Source organism: Macrobrachium rosenbergii, chromosome 42, assembly GCF_040412425.1.
Source record: "Macrobrachium rosenbergii isolate ZJJX-2024 chromosome 42, ASM4041242v1, whole genome shotgun sequence".
NCBI classification, from domain to species: Eukaryota; Metazoa; Arthropoda; class Malacostraca; order Decapoda; family Palaemonidae; genus Macrobrachium; species Macrobrachium rosenbergii.
This window is the reverse complement of record NC_089782.1, coordinates 51,342,461-51,359,257: the sequence shown is the minus strand read 5'-3', so window position 1 is coordinate 51,359,257 and position 16,797 is coordinate 51,342,461. Positions and strand designations below refer to the sequence as shown.

Here is a 16,797-nt window from a genome sequence, read left to right as displayed (position 1 = left end):
CCTTAACAAAAGAAAGTAAGGGAAAATAACGCTGACAGTTGTCAAATTTAGTAATCACACTGGGACCCCTGGACCGTCTTTTGGAACCGGCTGGTGTCCAGTCCGATGTCCCTGAAGACGGCGTGGCACTTGCTGACGTATTCGTCCTCAAGTTCTGGCGTCCGGGAGAGGATGAAGGCGAAGTCCGAGAAGTAACTGGAGGAGTAGTCCATGCAGGAGTAGAGACAAGCGTAGTTCTCGTAGTCGGTGTCGAGGATCACCAAAGGAGCGGCGAATGCTGCAGAGGAATAATACAGAATTAATGCGTTAATTAACAAGTGTATGAGAGAAAACAGCGAGTAATTTCGGTATGTTCTGATAGAAAAAATTACTTTGATAAATTTAAGAAAAAAGTTTTAGCCTTGTAGAAATATATTAGAGAACAATAAGGAATGCTGCAAAATCCCAATACTTACAATGGCCCTCGAAGTCGACCATGAAATGAGGATCCCCAAGGGGCATTGGGTAGATCTCTCCTTGTCTCTCCTGCTTCTCCCCGCTGTAGTTGACGCCCGAAGTGCTGACTTTGTATCCCTCTCCGTCTAAGACACACAACGAGAGACAAAGGCCAAGTGATGAACTTCATTCTATAAAATGATATTCATGAACAACATTTCATTCATCTAACTGTAGCCTGCAAGAGAGAGAGAGAGAGAGAGAGAGAACCAAAGTACTTACCAAAATTGTATTGTATGCGGACACATTTTTCCAGGGGTTGATATTCGTTCTTTGTGAGAGCATGCTGGAACCAGACTCCTCCGAACTGGAAAGATTTAATATTATTTAGCCTCCTCAACAATGAAATAGTGAAACTGGAAATTTATTGCATGATTATTAACTACATGTTAATGAAGATCTAAACAAGAAAAAGTATAGCTTTTTGTATGAGGAGAAAGAAAGATAGATATATAATTAAAGAGAGAGAGAGAAATTGCTGTACTTCGGTGTGTCTAGGAATCTGCTCCTTCCACAGTTTGACTTCATCGACAGCGGGACATTTCCCTTTAACGACGAAGTCAGGGATTTTGTCTGCGGCAACAGACGCCATAACCACAGACAGAGCCACAAGGAACGTCTTCATTTTGTCAGCGAAGGAAAAGGGTTTGATGGGAAAGGACACCCACCATGTGCTTTTATACTGCCGAGAACGATCTTGGTGGCGTCATTCCAGCCAGTGGTCGAAGCGGGTTTTTGCTTCGATCGTAATGCGTCCGTGATCTTGACGTCATACAACTAACTTTGAAGTAAATTTCAAATGTCCTTTCTCGCCTTTAATTCCTAGCACTTATTCTTTTAAGAACCGTAATCTTCTTCTGATACTTAGCAATTATTCTTTGTTTTTTTTTGCTGTTGTTGTACATCAAAGATAACATACCGGCAATATATTCAATGTGGCTTAACTGTGAAGAAAAAAAAGTGTGCTCGCAAGACAATGCACTCTAAGGATGTTTCAGGAAGAGGAAAATGGAGTAAAATTAGAAGCGAAGAAAAGGCGAACCAGAATTCACCGCTTTGGTTCATGGGATCGTATATAAGAGGCGGGGTTCACAGAGTCGGGCAGAGAAACATTCGCTCACTCAGAGACATGTTGGGTCTTGCCGTCTTCGCCTTCGGTCTCGTGGCTTCGGTCTCCTGTGCAGGAGGCTTGCCCGACTTCCTGCTGGAGGGAAAATGTGCAGATGTTTCCCTCCAGTCCAACTTCGATGCTCGCAGGGTGAGTAATTATCCTCCTCTCTAGACAAATCGACCAAATTCATATATTCGCACGAAAGTCATGAATATGAAAAAATTCCTATGTCAACTAAATTAATGTTTGTAAAAGGATATTAACATCTTGAAGGTAGATTATAAGGAAGACTTTCTTATCAATTGTTTTTAACGGAATTCGTCTGATGGGCATAACAAACAATTAATGCTTCTTCACCATAGCTTTTTTATTTATACAATTGTGCCAAAGCTTTCTTTTTTTAAGCAAAACTTTAAAAAACTAGTTCCCCTGAACTCCAAGTAAATTATTTTCATCAAGATGAAGTTTTTCGGATCTATGGAAGCATGAAAAGCAAAAATGGGAAGATGAGAGATAACAGACATAATTATTTGAATCTCCAGTACGCAGGTCGCTGGTTCATGACGGAGATTATCGAGAACCCTTACATGCCAATGAAGAAATGCATCAGTTCCAAGTACGACGTCGACGAAAGGGAAGACGGTTTTCAAGTGACAACTTCAGGACTGGACGCCAATGACGAACACAAATCCCTCCAAGGAAAGATCTACCACACAAGCAGATTCCCCAGGGGCCACTTACATCTCGATTTCCCTGGTGGTAAGTTACTCTGTTTTGAACAAGTCAAACGAAAATGAAATATCAAAAACAAATCTTGTTCCTTTTCATGCTATCAAATTACCTTGAATTGAATCAAGATTATATGGTAAATATTCCGTTTCCTTACAGTTATTGGCAGCCCATACAAAGTGATTGAGACCGACTATGAAAGCTACTCCTGCGTGTATTCCTGCATCGACTGGAGTGGATACAAGACCGTGTTCGGCTTCGTCTTCTCCAGGACACCCGAGAACTGGGGAGATGCCACTAAGAAGTGCGCCTCAGTCTTCGAGGAGAATGGCGTCGACTTCAATAACTTCGTTGCTGTGCCTCAGTCCGATTGTGATCACTGATAGTAGAGTCACCAGTTAATTACAGAATGAACTTTTTCTTCATTTTAATCCCTTAATACGTTTTTTACTCTGTTGTCTTATTCTTTTGCTTCCTTTCTTTTGTTTTTGTTTGCATCTGTACATGAGGTAACTAAAATACATAATTTTCTTTAAAAATGCTGATTTTAATTATTTTTAATAGAGTGCACCAACTTTCCCATGAAGGTTACTTACCTTGGCATTTAAAGTTTCTTGAGATGAGTCATAAACGTCGGCATTTTGCTAGACGTAGCATTACTTTCGATACATGATTTCAAGCAACTGGATTTTAAGCAGTTGTCCTGTTCTGTAACTCGTCTTAATTAAATTTTCACTTAGTGTTCCTGACCTTACTTTCATTGAAGGTATCATTTATGAAAGGGGTAAAAGACAAATCACCTACAGTGTAAAAAGATAATGAGCATATTACAGTAATTTGATTTTTACTTTAGGTCATGTAGCAGTTTTGACCCATAATAGAAAGTGTTCAATGGAATTTTTTTTCCTTTATTTATCAGATTTTCAATGTATCTGTGTATGAAACTATGGATTTTCAGTAATCTCTCAATGATCTTAATGGGATGTCACTAGGTTTATATTTTAACGATGTAGAAGAGAAATCATACAGTATTACTAATAAGCTTTTTCAGTATGCTAGGTAATCCTTGTCGATGGCTCTTTTTTTCGGAGCCTTTGAGTCCTGGGTACACGTTAACAGTGCCTCCCGCGGTGATTGCTCTCAAAACTTTGCATATTGGATATGCTTTATTAGTAACTATATGGTTCTTGATTCCTAACTTTAAATTGTAGACATACCTTATCAATACCTCTTCCATTTTTCTGCTTTCAAAACTCTGTCTGCACATTAAACCGTATTGATGGTCCTTCTTTTCCAGGCATCAGAATTTCGTATTCTGCGTATACTCTATCAGTGACTCCTCTTTTGGACTTTTAGAAGAGTAATAACTTAAATCTTTTCAGTAATATAGAAAATTTAGTGCATGATTACAAGAATGTACTTAATAATGCCTGTCAGGATAAGAAAAAGTATCATTGTTAATGCTGTATTAGGGAGAAGAGAGAGAAAGAGGAATTGAAGTTCCGCAGCATGTCTGGGCAGCTGCTCCTTCCACAGTTTGACCTCATCGACGGCAGGACATTTTCCTTGAACGACGGAGTCGGGGACTTTGTCTGCGGCCACAGACGCCACAGTTGCCGTGACAGCCACAGACAGAGCCAGAAGGAACGCTCTTATTTTGTCAGCCAAAGAGAAGGGTTTGATGGGAAAGTACAGTGACAATTTGATTTATAGCGATAAAGAAGAAATTTTGCTACCGTCAGGTGACCCGTCAACTACAGCTGAAGGTCCGTCAGACTGATGTTAGCACAACTTACAACAGAGATAATGTTGGAAAATACCACAATCAAGTTTCAGTCTTAATCGTCTGATTCTTTATAGACCTATAATAATTAAACACCCTATTTTTCTTCAGTACATTGTGTCAGAAAATAGTTGCCTACTTTGTAATTAATTATAAACATCACAAAACGATCCAAAGCTAAAAAATTGAGAGAATTCCACTTCAGCAACAGGAAAGCCCTGAAAATTCAGTAATAAAGTAGCAAAGGTATGAGTCCTCCGCTTGGCGCGAAGCTATATTAGGATGAGAATTACAGGGGAACAGTTTGAGTTGCTCCTCCAAGAATGAAGTTGAGTCTAAAAGTCCCTGCTTTCGTCTTGTGACCTCTGTCTCTTGTGCAGGAGGCTTTCCTGATTTCCTGATTCCTGGCAAATGTGCTGATGTTTCTCTCCGACCAAAATTCTAGAGAAGGATGTAGGTGAGTTCCACGCTAGAAGTTACAGGAGAGGAGACTCGAATTACACAAGAAAATAATAGAATTTAGCCAGACCCACACGTTCACTTGTTAACTCTGTGTTCACTCCAAGTCACTCTCACGCTTTTACCTTTGACATCAAATGTCCTGCGGACAAGATGGAGCAGGTAAATGTGAATTCGAGGGGTAGTAGGATTCATTCGCTTAGTGAAGAGCATGACTGACCATATGACCATTTTTAATTGTCAAGTAGCGCTCTCTCCCTCTCTCTTTCATTGTCTAATATATATATATATATATATATATATATATATATATATATATATATTGTATTTTTTTACTGTGGTAGTGTTACTTCTAGTAGCAGTATTTGTGTGCACTTCCGGTTCACTTTGGTAGCAAAACTTTACTCGGGTTTTCTAAACATGTTCAAAATATTATAGTTAGGATTTGTAACATTCTTTCATTAGCATGCTTTTATGTGCCACATTATCACGTATTTCCAAGCGATCATACAGCCTACAGTTTGTTACTGGATCAGGACTAGCTTCGTAGAATGGCGTCTTTTATACCATCATTCTTCCTGCATCTTTCGAAAACATATCAGGAAAATTGAAACTAAAACTCTCGTCCTGCAAAGTGCATGCACTTTACATTTGCAAAAATAATCATGGGTGGCTGGCCTCTGAAACATGGTTTGGGAGGGAGGCGTGAGCTGAGTCATCATAGTTATCACCAAGATAACAGCTGCACGAAAAAGGATAGGCCTTATTTTTTTTTACTAATTTTTCCTTTGCAAATTTTGCTTTATCGTGTAAATTAAATGAAGGATTTCGGAAATTGTCTGCTCATATGAACGATACATTTTGGTGTCCCATTTTGCCAAAATTATTTAAGCACTTCATCGGAACTCAGTGATACAATAAATCTAAATACCATTAATCATATTCAAAATGATTTTCGCCCTGCAAAAAGCCATTTATGAGGAATATTTCAAGTACAAATCCCAAAAGGTCTAACCTGCATGGGACAAGTTCTTCATTATATTTGGAAAGATCGCAAGCGTGTGAAATATGTTTCTCCCAGAGAAATATATTTTGCTTAACGTTGGTCGGATTGATAATAAAAAAGAAGATAGAAAAACGAGGACTAAGATTGGTATGTCATCTGAATTTATGCCAGCGTTTTCATCAGAGTTCCCAGACACCCTGGAAGAGATCAAACCACACTCAGTCACTGAAGGAGAATAAATAAGAGGCGGCGATCTTAACGAAAAAATAAAGTTAAGTTCAATTACCTTGAAAATCTGTCATAGTGCTTCTGTCAGGTAAATTTACACGTTTCTTACCTCCTAGGCAATCGGATTTGGGAATTCAGGTCTCATTTCCAAACCGTCTTCTCTTGCGCTCATTTCCTAGTAATAATCAAGGTAATAATTGCAGTGATATTGAGTTCTACACCGAACTGGATATCTGCAAACTTTGCTGCTTAAGGAGGATAGTGAAAGCTAAAATGGTGTGCACCAGGAAGAGGTAGAAAGAAATCGTACTCCCGATATGATTAGGATATCGAGAACACGCGAGTCAGCCATTACTCAGTCCTGTTATTCCCTCTCTTGCAGCTACCACTGACAATTATTCATGAAGTCAATTCCATCTTTCATGGGTCCTGTGCCATGTCAGTTTAATATTAAGATTTGAAATCCTCATTTAAAGTTCTTTACTGCATGTTTATATTTAAAATTGTCTTTTAACTCTTCCATGAATAATATTTCTATAGTAATAAGTGCATGGGCATGAAATGAAAAATAACGAACATAAATTATATCAAAGGGAATGACTAAATTATTTGCATTGAAATTACTGTTATTTGCATTGAAATTACTGTTAGGGCTACCAAAATGACTTCAGACCCCCTCATGTGAACTCCTAAAAGACAGGAGAAACAGTGTACAAGAAAAATGGCCCCACACAATTTTTTTTTTTTTTTTTTTAAAGAATGTTGGGCAGACGAAATAAAGGCAAGACCCTGAAAGAGACAATACGTTTTTAGCTACCCCCTGATGTACTTAAACGAAGGTAATGGACGTGGAATAAAAGTAAATACAACTAAAGGAAAAACTACAAAAGGAATAAAAAGAGGGAGGAATTTAAAAAATTGGTTTATTCTGTGGGTAATTAGCGATTTTATGTTTAATGATCACAATCGGACTGAGGCACAGCAACGAAGTTATCGAAGGCGACGCCATTCTCCTCGAAGACTTCAGCGCACTTCTTAGTGGCATCTCCCCAGTTCTCGGGTGTCCTGGAGAAGACGAAGCCGAACACGGTCTTGTATCCACTCCAGTCGATGCAGGAATACACGCAAGAGTAGCTTTCGTAGTCGGTCTCAATCACTTTGTATGGGCTGCCAATAACTGTAAGGAAAAGGAATATTTACTATAATCTTGATTCAATTCAAGGTAATTTTATAGCTGGAAAAGGAAACGCTTTGTTTTTTGATATTTCATTTCCGTTTTACTTGTTCAACAAAACAAAGAGTAACTTACCACCAGGGAAATCGAGATGCAAGTGGCCCTTGGGGAATCTGCTTGTGTGGTAGATCTTTCCCTGGAGGGATTCATGTTCGTCATTGGCGTCCAGTCCTGAAGTTGTCACTTGAAAACCGTCTTCCCTTTCGTCGAGGTCGTACTTGGAACTGATGCATTTCTTCATTGGCATGTAAGGGTTCTCGATAATCTCCGTCATGAACCAGCGACCTGCGTACTGGAGATTCAAATAATTATGTCTTATATCTTATCTTCCCATTTTTGCTTTTCATGCTTCCATAGATCCGAAAAACTTCATCTTGATGAAAATAATTTACTTGGAGTTCAAGGGAACTGGTTTTTTATAGTTTTGCTTAAAAAAAGAAAGCTTTGGCACAATTGTATAACTAAAAAAGCTATGGTGAAGAAGCATTAATTGTTTGTTATGCCCATCAGACGAATTCCTTTAAAAACAATTGATAAGAAAGTCTTCCTTATAGTCTACCTTCAAGACGTTAATATCCTTTTACAAACATTAGTTTAGATGATAAAGGAATTTTTTTCAGATTCATGACTTTCGTGCGAATATATGAATTTGGTCGGTTTGTCTAGAGAAGAGGATAATTACTCACCCTGCGAGCATCGAAGTTGGACTGGAGGGAAACATCTGCACATTTTCCCTCCAGCAGGAAGTCGGGCAAGCCTCCTGCACAGGAGACCGAAGCCACGAGACCGAAGGCGAAGACGGCAAGACCCAACATGTCTCTGAGTGAGCGAATGTTTCTCTGCCCGACTCTGTGAACCCCGCCTCTTATATACGATCTCATGAACCAAAGCGGTGAATTCTGGTTCGCCTTTTCTTCGCTTCTAATTTTACTCCATTTTCCTCTTCCTGAAACATCCTTAGAGTGCATTGTCTTGCGAGCACACTTTTTTTATTTCTTCACAGTTAAGTCATATGAATATATTACTGGTATGTTATCTTTGATGTACAACAATTGCAAAAAAAAAAAAGATAAATCGTCAAGTATCAGAAGAAGATTACGGTTCTTAAAAGAATAAGTGCTAGGAATTAAAGGCGAGAAGGGACATTTAAAATTTACTTCTAAGTTAGTTGTTTGACGTCAAGATCACGAACGCATTACGACCGAAGCAAAAACCCGCTTCGGCCACTGGCTGGAATGACACCACCAAGATCGTTCTCGGCAGTATAAAAGCACATGGTGGGTGTCCTTTCCCATCAAACCCTTTTCCTTCGCTGACAAAATGAAGACGTTCCTTGTGGCTCTGTCTGTGGTTATGGCGTCTGTGGCCGCAGACAAAATCCCCGACTTCGTCGTTAAAGGGAAATGTCCCGCTGTCGATGAAGTCAAACTGTGGAAGGAGCAGATTCCTAGACACTCCGAGGTACTACAATTTCTCTCTCTCTCTCTCTCTCTCTCTCTCTCTCTCTCTCTCTCTCTCTAATTATATATCTATCTATCTATCTTTCCTTCTCCTAATACAAAAAGCTATACTTTTTCTTGTTTAGGTCTTCATTAACATGTAGTTAATAATCATGCAATAAATTTCCAGTTTTATTATTTCAATGTTGAGGAGGCTAAATAATATTAAATCTTTCCAGTTCGGAGGAGTCTGGTTCCAGCATGCTCTCACAAAGAACGAATATCAACCCCTGGAAAAATGTGTCCGCATACAATACAATTTTGGTAAGTACTTTGATCTCTCTCTCTCTCTCTCTCTCTCTCTCTCTCTCTCTCTCTCTCTCTCTCTCTCTTGCAGTCTACAGTTAGATGAATGAAATGTTGCTTATGGATATCATTTTATAGAAGGAAGTTCATTACTTGGCCTTTGTCTCTCGTTGTGTGTCTTAGACGGAGAGGGATACAAAGTCAGCACTTCGGGCGTCAACTACAGCGGGGAGAAGCAGGAGAGACAAGGAGAGATCTACCCAATGCCCCTCGGGGATCCTCATTTCATGGTCGACTTCGAGGGCCATTGTAAGTATTGGGATTTTGCAGCATTCCTTATTGTTCTCTAATATATTTCTACAAGGCTAAAACTTTTTTCTTAAATTTATCAAAGTAATTTTTTCTATCAGGAACATACCGAAATTACTCGCTGTTTTCTCTCATACACTTGTTAATTAACGCATTAATTCTGTATTATTCCTCTGCAGCATTCGCCGCTCCTTTGGTGATCCTCGACACCGACTACGAGAACTACGCTTGTCTCTACTCCTGCATGGACTACTCCTCCAGTTACTTCTCGGACTTCGCCTTCATCTTCTCCCGGACGCCAGAACTTGAGGACGAATACGTCAGCAAGTGCCACGCCGTCTTCAGGGACATCGGACTGGACACCAGCCGGTTCCAAAAGACTGTCCAGGGTCCCAGTGCGATTACTAAATTTGACAACTGTCGGCGTTATTTTCCTTACTTTCTTTTGTTAAGGGGATGTCATTTTAAAATAATAAAATAATTCTCAGTCATATTAACCTTTTATTTTTAATATTACCTTTATTAATGGCTTCGAAATGAAAAAGAAGACAGTATTTCCTTTGCCTTTTTTTAGCGGAAAATCTCGTACCTTACAAATATTAAATGAGAAATGTGTGTCATCAATGGGATAATGCCAAGTTATTTTGGATAGCGCGACAGGTTATTGGGCATATTATTGTACTATTGGTTACTTATTTATTTATTATTGTGTTTTGCAAAATGTATGCGGCTTATAGGAATAAAAATTTTTGCATATTTTTCTTAAATTATTCATTATTTGTTGCTGTACCAAGTTATTGTCTACGTATACCAAAGTGGGTTACACTTGAGTTTTCTAAGAGTTCACAGTACCTGCCGACCAGCTGCCGCCATTAGTAAGCAATGTGCCTGCGAATAAGTTGGACCTGTGTTTACATTTGAAGGGAGCAATGTGACCGCACTGAGGTCTCATTTCACTCCAAAGCCCTAACTATTACACCGTGAGTGTGACCTTTCTGGGTACATGTGTGTGGATTACGGGCAGTTTGGCTGTATATCCGGCGTAGGTGAGGAAATGTAGGCTTAAGGTATTGTGATACTTCATGTTCCATTACATATACCGGTGTTATGTGGTGTTAGCATGCATAATTTGTAATACTTCCATGGTTGCAAGTAATATTTCACCAACAAGCTACAAAGGTCAAGGAGCTCTGTGAGTTTGATTTGTTATTAAAGAGTTTATGTGAGACATTTGTCAGGTTTTCGGTTCTATAAGGATCATTTGATCTTATTCCTTAGATCTCGTGTTGTAACACTAAGTCTACGGATTATGGAAGCGTCATATTGTCACAGGAAGAGGGTAAATGTGTAAGAATAAATTAAAAACTAAAATATTGCTGCAGTAATCTTTATAATCCCAAGGATTTTATCACTAGAAGAAATCCCTACCAAATATCGGCGCTGTTCGGCAGAAGTGGGCTTTTACCCTCAAGATATTCATCAGATTAAACTCCAAGACAGGTGAAAGGTTCCTGTCCAAGGGTCACTCGAGCGTGGCTCGAGATTCACAGAAAATGTTGAAATAAACCCATTTGGCGGGTTTTTTGGGAAGAAGCTGATTTTGAGAAGTTGGTGCTGTGCTTCTACCCTTCCTGCGTCATGATTCTATAGTGTCGTAATTTCAAGATTTTACATCGGATTAATCGAAACTGCAGGGCCACAGTTCGGTAACCAATTAAAGGCAAGAAGAATGATAAAAACGATAACTATTTAATCCCACCCGCTAGGAGAGTTCTCCTCGTGGTGCTGGGAGAAAGGGACTTAACTTTTTTTTCGAGATTTCAGTAATACATGAAATAAACATTCGTTACCGGGTTTCTAAGGGCGATGTCAGGCAGGGCAGCCGGTCGAGGTTACGGCCTACCCCACCGCCAAATCAAAGTCCTTCAAAGAATTAATCGAAGCTGTTACCCCATATAAAAATGGGTATAAAAGAATGTTAAAACGAAGAACAGTGAATGCTGAGTTCTGATAGATACATTTCACAGAGTTACAGAGTTGCAGAGTTGGCATTTGTCAGCGAACACTTCCGGAAGCTAGTCGTCGTCTTTCTTCACCATAAAATGAATGTAAAAGACATGAAAGAAAAGACCCTTTACCCCTGTACACGGACTGTAATACTAGGAGGGACTCCATCGTCCAGAGAGAGACTCAGTTCGAGATTTGTTATTTACTGAATCTTGGAAACGTCACAACTGAGGACACGAAGGAACTGTTTCTCTAACATAAAATTTGTAGATTTCTAGAAATTCCAGATTTTCTTGATGGATTGGAAAGGTTACAAATTAAAGATTCTGTTTAAGGGTTTTCATAAATAGTTAAGATATACAAACGTAATCTAGAATAAAAAAAAAAATAAGAGCTGGATGATTGCTATATTGTATGTCAAAAACATTCTATTCAGCGATTTCTTGGATAGTTTAATTATTAATCCCTGCTTATACCCAAGGTAGTCTTTAAGTTTCCTTGTAATGTGTATTTTCTATGAAATCAACACCGAGAGATAGGAAAGCAAATGCTAATATGGAAAAGCTATAACAAAATATTACTTATCAAATTCACCAAACGCCACGTAACAGCTAGCAGCGTTACTCGAAAATGAACGTTTTCAACGGCGCTTAAAACTTCATGAAAACTTTTCTACCTCACTTTCGAAAATGCAGGTAAATGGCAAGATATTAAACTAGATTTTTAGGGAGATTGTATATTTAGAGTCATCTTGAATATGCACATAAAAACACTAATGAATTGAAGAAAACAGTAAGACAAGAATTTAAAAGTTGAACAGACGAATGATTGTGAATTTAATCTGATTCATAATCACAGTCTGAAGAATGAGGAACAGAGACAAAGTTATCAAAGTCAACGCCATTCTTCTCGAAGACTTCAGCGCATTTCTCAGTAGCGTCTCCTTCGTTCTCGGGTGTCCTGGAGAAGACGAAACCGAACTCGGTCTTGTATCCACTCCAGTCGATGCAGGAATACACGCAAGAGTAGCTTTCGTAGTCGGTCTCAATCACTTTGTATGGGCTGCCAATAACTGTAAGGAAACGGAATATTTGCTTTATTTAATCTTAATTCAATTCAAGGTAACTTTATAATGTGAAACAGAAACGAGATTTGTCTTGATATTTCACATTCCTTTTGCATGTTATAAAAAACTTACCACCAGGGAAATCGAGGTGCAAGTGGCCCTTGGGGAATCTGCTTGTGTGGTAGATCTTTCCCTGGAGGGATTCATGTTCGTCATTGACGTCCAGTCCTGAAGTTGTCACTTGAAAAGCGTCTTCCCTTTCGTCGAGGTCGTACTTGGAACTGATGCATTTCTTCATTGGCATGTAAGGGTTCTCGATGATCTCCGTCATGAACCAGCGACCTGCGTACTGAGGGGCCTTGCCATGAGATTTTTGTGTCTTGCACTGCTCGCGTTTTGCATTTTCTTAATACTGAGTAGCTACAAAGGACTTATTGAGAGCGAAAAGATTGTCATTTGAAGTATTTTTGTGTATTGCTTCTAAATATATTTATCATAATGTAATGCTACGAGTATTTAAAGGTTTAGATGAGTCATTGAAATTACAAGCTAATTGCTCAGTACTTCAGAACCATATCTCGTTCAGTCAAGTGCCGTTAATTTCCTGCTGGAGTTGCTTCATTATTTACAGGAGATTAAAAGATAGTTGTGAATCCTTTTAAATGAAGGGAAAAAAATGGTTGCGTAAATGGATCTTGTTCAATAGTGATTTGACTCAGTGTTGCTCTACCTTAGTTTACGAAGGACTTAATATACTCTCCTAAATTAATTTATTGAATAAAAATTATATCAGTTGTTGAAAGAATTTTTTAACTAACTGCTGAGTAAGCTTCATGGAAGTTAGCCTACATGGTTGTCCTTCCATTCATTCCAAATGTTTCTGAGAAAATCATCAAGTTTAAACATGAATTATCCTATTAAAAGACATCATTTATAATTATATTCTTTAATGTGGCAGCCTTTAAGAATTCCTTTATGAAGGGATCTTCAAAATACTCTAGTTTTATGTCATTAATTCTGTTAATACATTCAAAAGGAAGGAATTGGTAAAGGAAATGATTTATGGAAGGTAATTTCTCACCTTGCGAACATCGAAGTTCGACTGGAGGGACACATCAGGACATTTGCCTGCAAGCAGAAAGTCAGGCAGCCCTCCGTCACAAGTGACAGAGGCCACGAGACCGAGGGCAACCACTGCGAGACCCAACATCTTTCTTGAGGAGCGACCGCAACTCAACTGCCACACTGGAATCGATCTCCATTTTTATATACCTTCCAGCAAACGGAAAAGGTTACACTTGCTTCACTGTGTCATTGAAACCATCATGGCTGTATTTCCTGTTCTGCAAATATCTTTTTTCCTCTCGTTTCTTTTGTGAGAGGTTCTCTTTTAATTCAGTTACGAATTAGGCAACAGTACTTTGACACGACGCACTACTATAGAACAATAGACTATTATAGGAAGATTATAGTGTGCAAAAGATTGATAGCTGAGAACAGAACTGATCATATCGTTGTGCAATGTTCTCTTCGACGTCTCTAGTATTACATCAAGTTCATGGCCGCAATACGACCTTTGATAAAGTTCCGCTATGTCTGTGGGCGGCCATGACGGCATAAAAAGTTCTTCTCCTCAGTATAAAAGAACGCGGTCGATGTCCTTTCCATCAAACCCTTTCCTTTCGCTGACAAAATGAAGTTGCTCGTTGTGGCTCTGTCTGTGGCTGTGGTGTCTGTGGCCGCAGACAAAATCCCCGACTTCGTCGTTGAAGGAAAATGTCCTGCTGTCGACGAAGTCAAACTGTGGAAGGAGCAGATTCCTAGACACTCCGAGGTACTGCAAGAAGTCATAATTTTTATTTGAACATGAATATTAAGTACCTAATTATAATTATGTGATAAATTTGCTATATCATTATTTCCTGCCTTTGGAGGGAAGACTAACAATTACTAAATCTTTCCAGTTCGGAGGAGTCTGGTTCCAGCATGCTCTCACAAAGAACGAATATCAACCCCTGGAAAAATGTGTCCGCATACAATACAATTTTGGTAAGTACTTTGATTCTCTCTCTCTCTCTCTCTCTCTCTCTCTCTCTCTCTCTCTCTCTCTCTCTCTCTCTCTCTCAGCAGTCTACAGTTAGATGAATGAAATGTTGCTTATGAATATCATTTTAAAGAAGGAAGTTCATCACTTGGCCTTTGTCTCTCGTTGTGTGTCTTAGACGGAGAGGATACAAAGTCAGCACTTCAGGCGTCAACTACAGCGGGGAGAAGCAGGAGAGACAAGGAGAGATCTACCCAATGCCCTCGGGGATCCTCATTTCATGGTCGACTTCGAGGGCCATTGTAAGTATTGGGATTTTGCAGCATTCCTTATTGTTCTCTAATATATTTCTACAAGGCTAAAACTTTTTTCTTAAATTTATCAATGCAATTTTTTCTATCAGGAATATACCGAAATTACTCGCTGTTTTCTCTCATGCATTAATTCTGTATTATTCCTCTGCAGCATTCGCCGCTCCTTTGGTGATCCTCGACACCGACTACGAGAACTACGCTTGTCTCTACTCCTGCATGGACTACTCCTCCAATTACTTCTCGGACTTCGCCTTCATCTTCTCCCGGACGCCAGAACTTGAGGACGAATACGTCAGCAAGTGCCAGGCCGTCTTCAGGGATATCGGACTGGACACCAGCCGGTTCCAAAAGACGGTCCAGGGGTCCCAGTGCGATTACTAGATTAGACCCAATGTCTCTTTACTTGGTTTCCATCTGTCTTGAAATCTCTTTCAGTTATGAATAAACACAATAAGAATGGTCAACTCTTATTAATATCCTCTTGATTCAAGTCCTTTTGAGAGAGTAACCTTTTTTTCCACCTTTAAGATTTAAAATAGATGATCATGTAGAACCTTTGTACCTCTGTTTAGTTGGTGTGTACTCACTCATATGGGTCACAGTGTGCACCATTGCCTTTCACAGCAGACTCGTAAGACCTCTTGCAAGTCTCAGTTTCGAGGCCCTGCAGTGGTGGGAGGTGCGAGGGCCTCTTAGTAGCTGTCACCCCTCATTGGACTGCTGAACTCCTGATCAGAGGCAAGGCGAAATTATCTCTGTTGGGCGTTCACGAAATTGGCTGAGATCACGGAATAATTTTTCTTCTCTCTCTCTATGTCCGTTAGACCTAACAGGTATTATTTTTTATAGCTTTTGATATATGTTGCTTCTCCGTGATCGGCTGTTGTATGCATCATCGTGTTCTTTAAGTGTTCAATTCCTCTCTCATGAACGTGAAGAATATAGAACAAATACACAAAAAATACAAAGTAGAACCAATTAATCAAAGATTATACAGACTGGCAACCAACATATGGAGCAAACTAGATCAATACAACAGTGAATTAACAGAAGAATCCGTAGCAGAAGGGAGAAACCACCCAAACAACGTAGATCACAGATGGTGGAGAAGAGTATCTTCAAATATTCATCGTGATGAACCTCAACCATTATATTTTAAGAAATGCCTTGTGAAAAAGTAATATTTAGACTTTAATATGTAGGTATCATGCAAAATCATTATGACAATTAACATCAAGGTTAAAATGAGGAAATTGGAACTTATTTTTTACTTTATTTTATGTTTAAATATGATTATACTAATAAGAAATAAATTTCAAAATATGCAATATGTACAATTCACCATGTTATTATAATGTAAAATTATTATTGTATTATGTTAATATAAGAAAAATTGTACCCTTACCTAAATAAAATGGTGGATAAACCACACTTCACATTACTCTTACTAATATTTCACTTTCTAAACTATTCCCTACCATAGTTAGCTAGCTAACTGCCCTCACTCTTCTTTCACCCATCTTACCTATCAACTAAAAAAAAAAAACCTGAAGAAGGAGAGAGACAGGCAGGCAGAAAGAGATCGTGTTCAACAAGACGGAAGTTTTATTTTATTTCGTTATATCATCGCAGAGAGGTTCAAGGATTATCCAGTTAAAATCTCTTTCTAATTTATGTACGTTCTCTCTCTCTCTCTCTCTCTCTCTCTCTCTCTCTCTCTCTCTATATATATATATATATATATATATATATATATATATATATATATATATATATATGTGTGTGTGTGTGTGTGTGTGTGTGTGTGTGTGTGTGTGTGTGTGTGTGTAGTCATTAAAAGTTAACGTAATTCTTTTTAGACCCGTAACGTAACTGTCAATTTAACTTTAGTTCACCTTTTGCCGCTAAACGAGGGTTTGGGCTGTTCTTTTTTCTCCACCGCCGGGTGTTTCGCTTGTTACTGGCAATACACCCATGTGGGATCGTTTTCCTTTTTTTCATATATATTTTTGAGTTGTTGGGTGATTCAGTGGAGGTTTGGTATACACAGGATCTTCATCACTCGCCAACAGTCACGCCCCAGTATTTTGAGCGAGTGGTCTGCTGCATTTCTGTGCCTTGTTGTTGCCTGCACCTTTTGTGTTGTGGTTGGGGTTCAGAGATATTGTACTTATTCATCTTGGCCGGCGCCTGCTCCTTTTGTCGGCTTTGCGGCAGGTGCATAAAGTGCCGCAGCTTTACCTAGCTTCGCTACTACCTGCCTTCTG

The 16,797-nt window shown here is 39.0% G+C and overlaps 4 protein-coding genes and 1 long non-coding RNA gene across 5 annotated transcripts; 2 read left to right on the top strand and 3 right to left on the bottom strand.

Moving 5' to 3' along the window:
- Nucleotides 1-455: 455 nt before the first annotated feature.
- Nucleotides 456-1,475, bottom strand: LOC136827687 (uncharacterized). The gene is made up of 3 exons (XR_010849843.1): nucleotides 980-1,475; nucleotides 718-802; nucleotides 456-581 (listed from the first exon to the last, which is right to left on the bottom strand). It is a non-coding gene; the product is annotated as an uncharacterized lncRNA (long non-coding RNA).
- On the top strand, nucleotides 1,475-2,800 carry LOC136827686 (crustacyanin-A2 subunit-like). Its single transcript, XM_067085149.1, has 3 exons — nucleotides 1,475-1,753; nucleotides 2,149-2,365; nucleotides 2,495-2,800. The coding sequence occupies exons 1-3, from the start codon at nucleotides 1,559-1,561 to the stop codon at nucleotides 2,716-2,718; spliced, it is 636 nt and encodes a 211-aa protein (XP_066941250.1). The 5' UTR covers nucleotides 1,475-1,558; the 3' UTR covers nucleotides 2,719-2,800.
- Nucleotides 2,801-6,553: 3,753 nt separating this feature from the next.
- LOC136827685 (crustacyanin-A2 subunit-like) lies at nucleotides 6,554-7,937 on the bottom strand. Its single transcript, XM_067085148.1, has 3 exons — nucleotides 7,732-7,937; nucleotides 7,121-7,337; nucleotides 6,554-6,988 (listed from the first exon to the last, which is right to left on the bottom strand). The coding sequence occupies exons 1-3, from the start codon at nucleotides 7,924-7,926 to the stop codon at nucleotides 6,765-6,767; spliced, it is 636 nt and encodes a 211-aa protein (XP_066941249.1). The 5' UTR covers nucleotides 7,927-7,937; the 3' UTR covers nucleotides 6,554-6,764.
- Nucleotides 7,938-8,361: 424 nt separating this feature from the next.
- LOC136827684 (crustacyanin-C1 subunit-like) lies at nucleotides 8,362-14,932 on the top strand. The gene is made up of 4 exons (XM_067085146.1): nucleotides 8,362-8,506; nucleotides 8,724-8,808; nucleotides 8,974-9,099; nucleotides 14,682-14,932. Exons 1-4 carry the CDS (start codon nucleotides 8,366-8,368, stop codon nucleotides 14,909-14,911), a joined length of 582 nt encoding a protein of 193 aa, XP_066941247.1. The 5' UTR covers nucleotides 8,362-8,365; the 3' UTR covers nucleotides 14,912-14,932.
- LOC136827683 (crustacyanin-A2 subunit-like) lies at nucleotides 11,912-13,563 on the bottom strand. Its single transcript, XM_067085145.1, has 3 exons — nucleotides 13,254-13,563; nucleotides 12,305-12,521; nucleotides 11,912-12,178 (listed from the first exon to the last, which is right to left on the bottom strand). Exons 1-3 carry the CDS (start codon nucleotides 13,380-13,382, stop codon nucleotides 11,943-11,945), a joined length of 582 nt encoding a protein of 193 aa, XP_066941246.1. The 5' UTR covers nucleotides 13,383-13,563; the 3' UTR covers nucleotides 11,912-11,942.
- Nucleotides 14,933-16,797: the final 1,865 nt, after the last annotated feature.

What these genes read in the sequence shown, in the direction of transcription:
- LOC136827686 (XM_067085149.1), top strand. Translation starts at nt 1,559, where the DNA reads ATGGGATCGTATATAAGAGGCGGGGTTCACAGAGTCGGGCAGAGAAAC. An exon ending in CCAACTTCGATGCTCGCAGG is followed by an intron (nt 1,754 to 2,148) that starts GTGAGTAATTAT and finishes TTGAATCTCCAG; the next exon opens with TACGCAGGTCGCTGGTTCAT. An exon ending in ACATCTCGATTTCCCTGGTG is followed by an intron (nt 2,366 to 2,494) that starts GTAAGTTACTCT and finishes GTTTCCTTACAG; the next exon opens with TTATTGGCAGCCCATACAAA.
- LOC136827685 (XM_067085148.1), bottom strand. Translation starts at nt 7,926, where the DNA reads ATGAGATCGTATATAAGAGGCGGGGTTCACAGAGTCGGGCAGAGAAAC. An exon ending in CCAACTTCGATGCTCGCAGG is followed by an intron (nt 7,338 to 7,731) that starts GTGAGTAATTAT and finishes TTGAATCTCCAG; the next exon opens with TACGCAGGTCGCTGGTTCAT. An exon ending in GCATCTCGATTTCCCTGGTG is followed by an intron (nt 6,989 to 7,120) that starts GTAAGTTACTCT and finishes TTTTCCTTACAG; the next exon opens with TTATTGGCAGCCCATACAAA.
- LOC136827684 (XM_067085146.1), top strand. Translation starts at nt 8,366, where the DNA reads ATGAAGACGTTCCTTGTGGCTCTGTCTGTGGTTATGGCGTCTGTGGCC. An exon ending in AGATTCCTAGACACTCCGAG is followed by an intron (nt 8,507 to 8,723) that starts GTACTACAATTT and finishes AAATCTTTCCAG; the next exon opens with TTCGGAGGAGTCTGGTTCCA. An exon ending in CCGCATACAATACAATTTTG is followed by an intron (nt 8,809 to 8,973) that starts GTAAGTACTTTG and finishes TGTGTGTCTTAG; the next exon opens with ACGGAGAGGGATACAAAGTC.
- LOC136827683 (XM_067085145.1), bottom strand. Translation starts at nt 13,382, where the DNA reads ATGTTGGGTCTCGCAGTGGTTGCCCTCGGTCTCGTGGCCTCTGTCACT. An exon ending in CGAACTTCGATGTTCGCAAG is followed by an intron (nt 12,522 to 13,253) that starts GTGAGAAATTAC and finishes AAGGCCCCTCAG; the next exon opens with TACGCAGGTCGCTGGTTCAT. An exon ending in GCACCTCGATTTCCCTGGTG is followed by an intron (nt 12,179 to 12,304) that starts GTAAGTTTTTTA and finishes GTTTCCTTACAG; the next exon opens with TTATTGGCAGCCCATACAAA.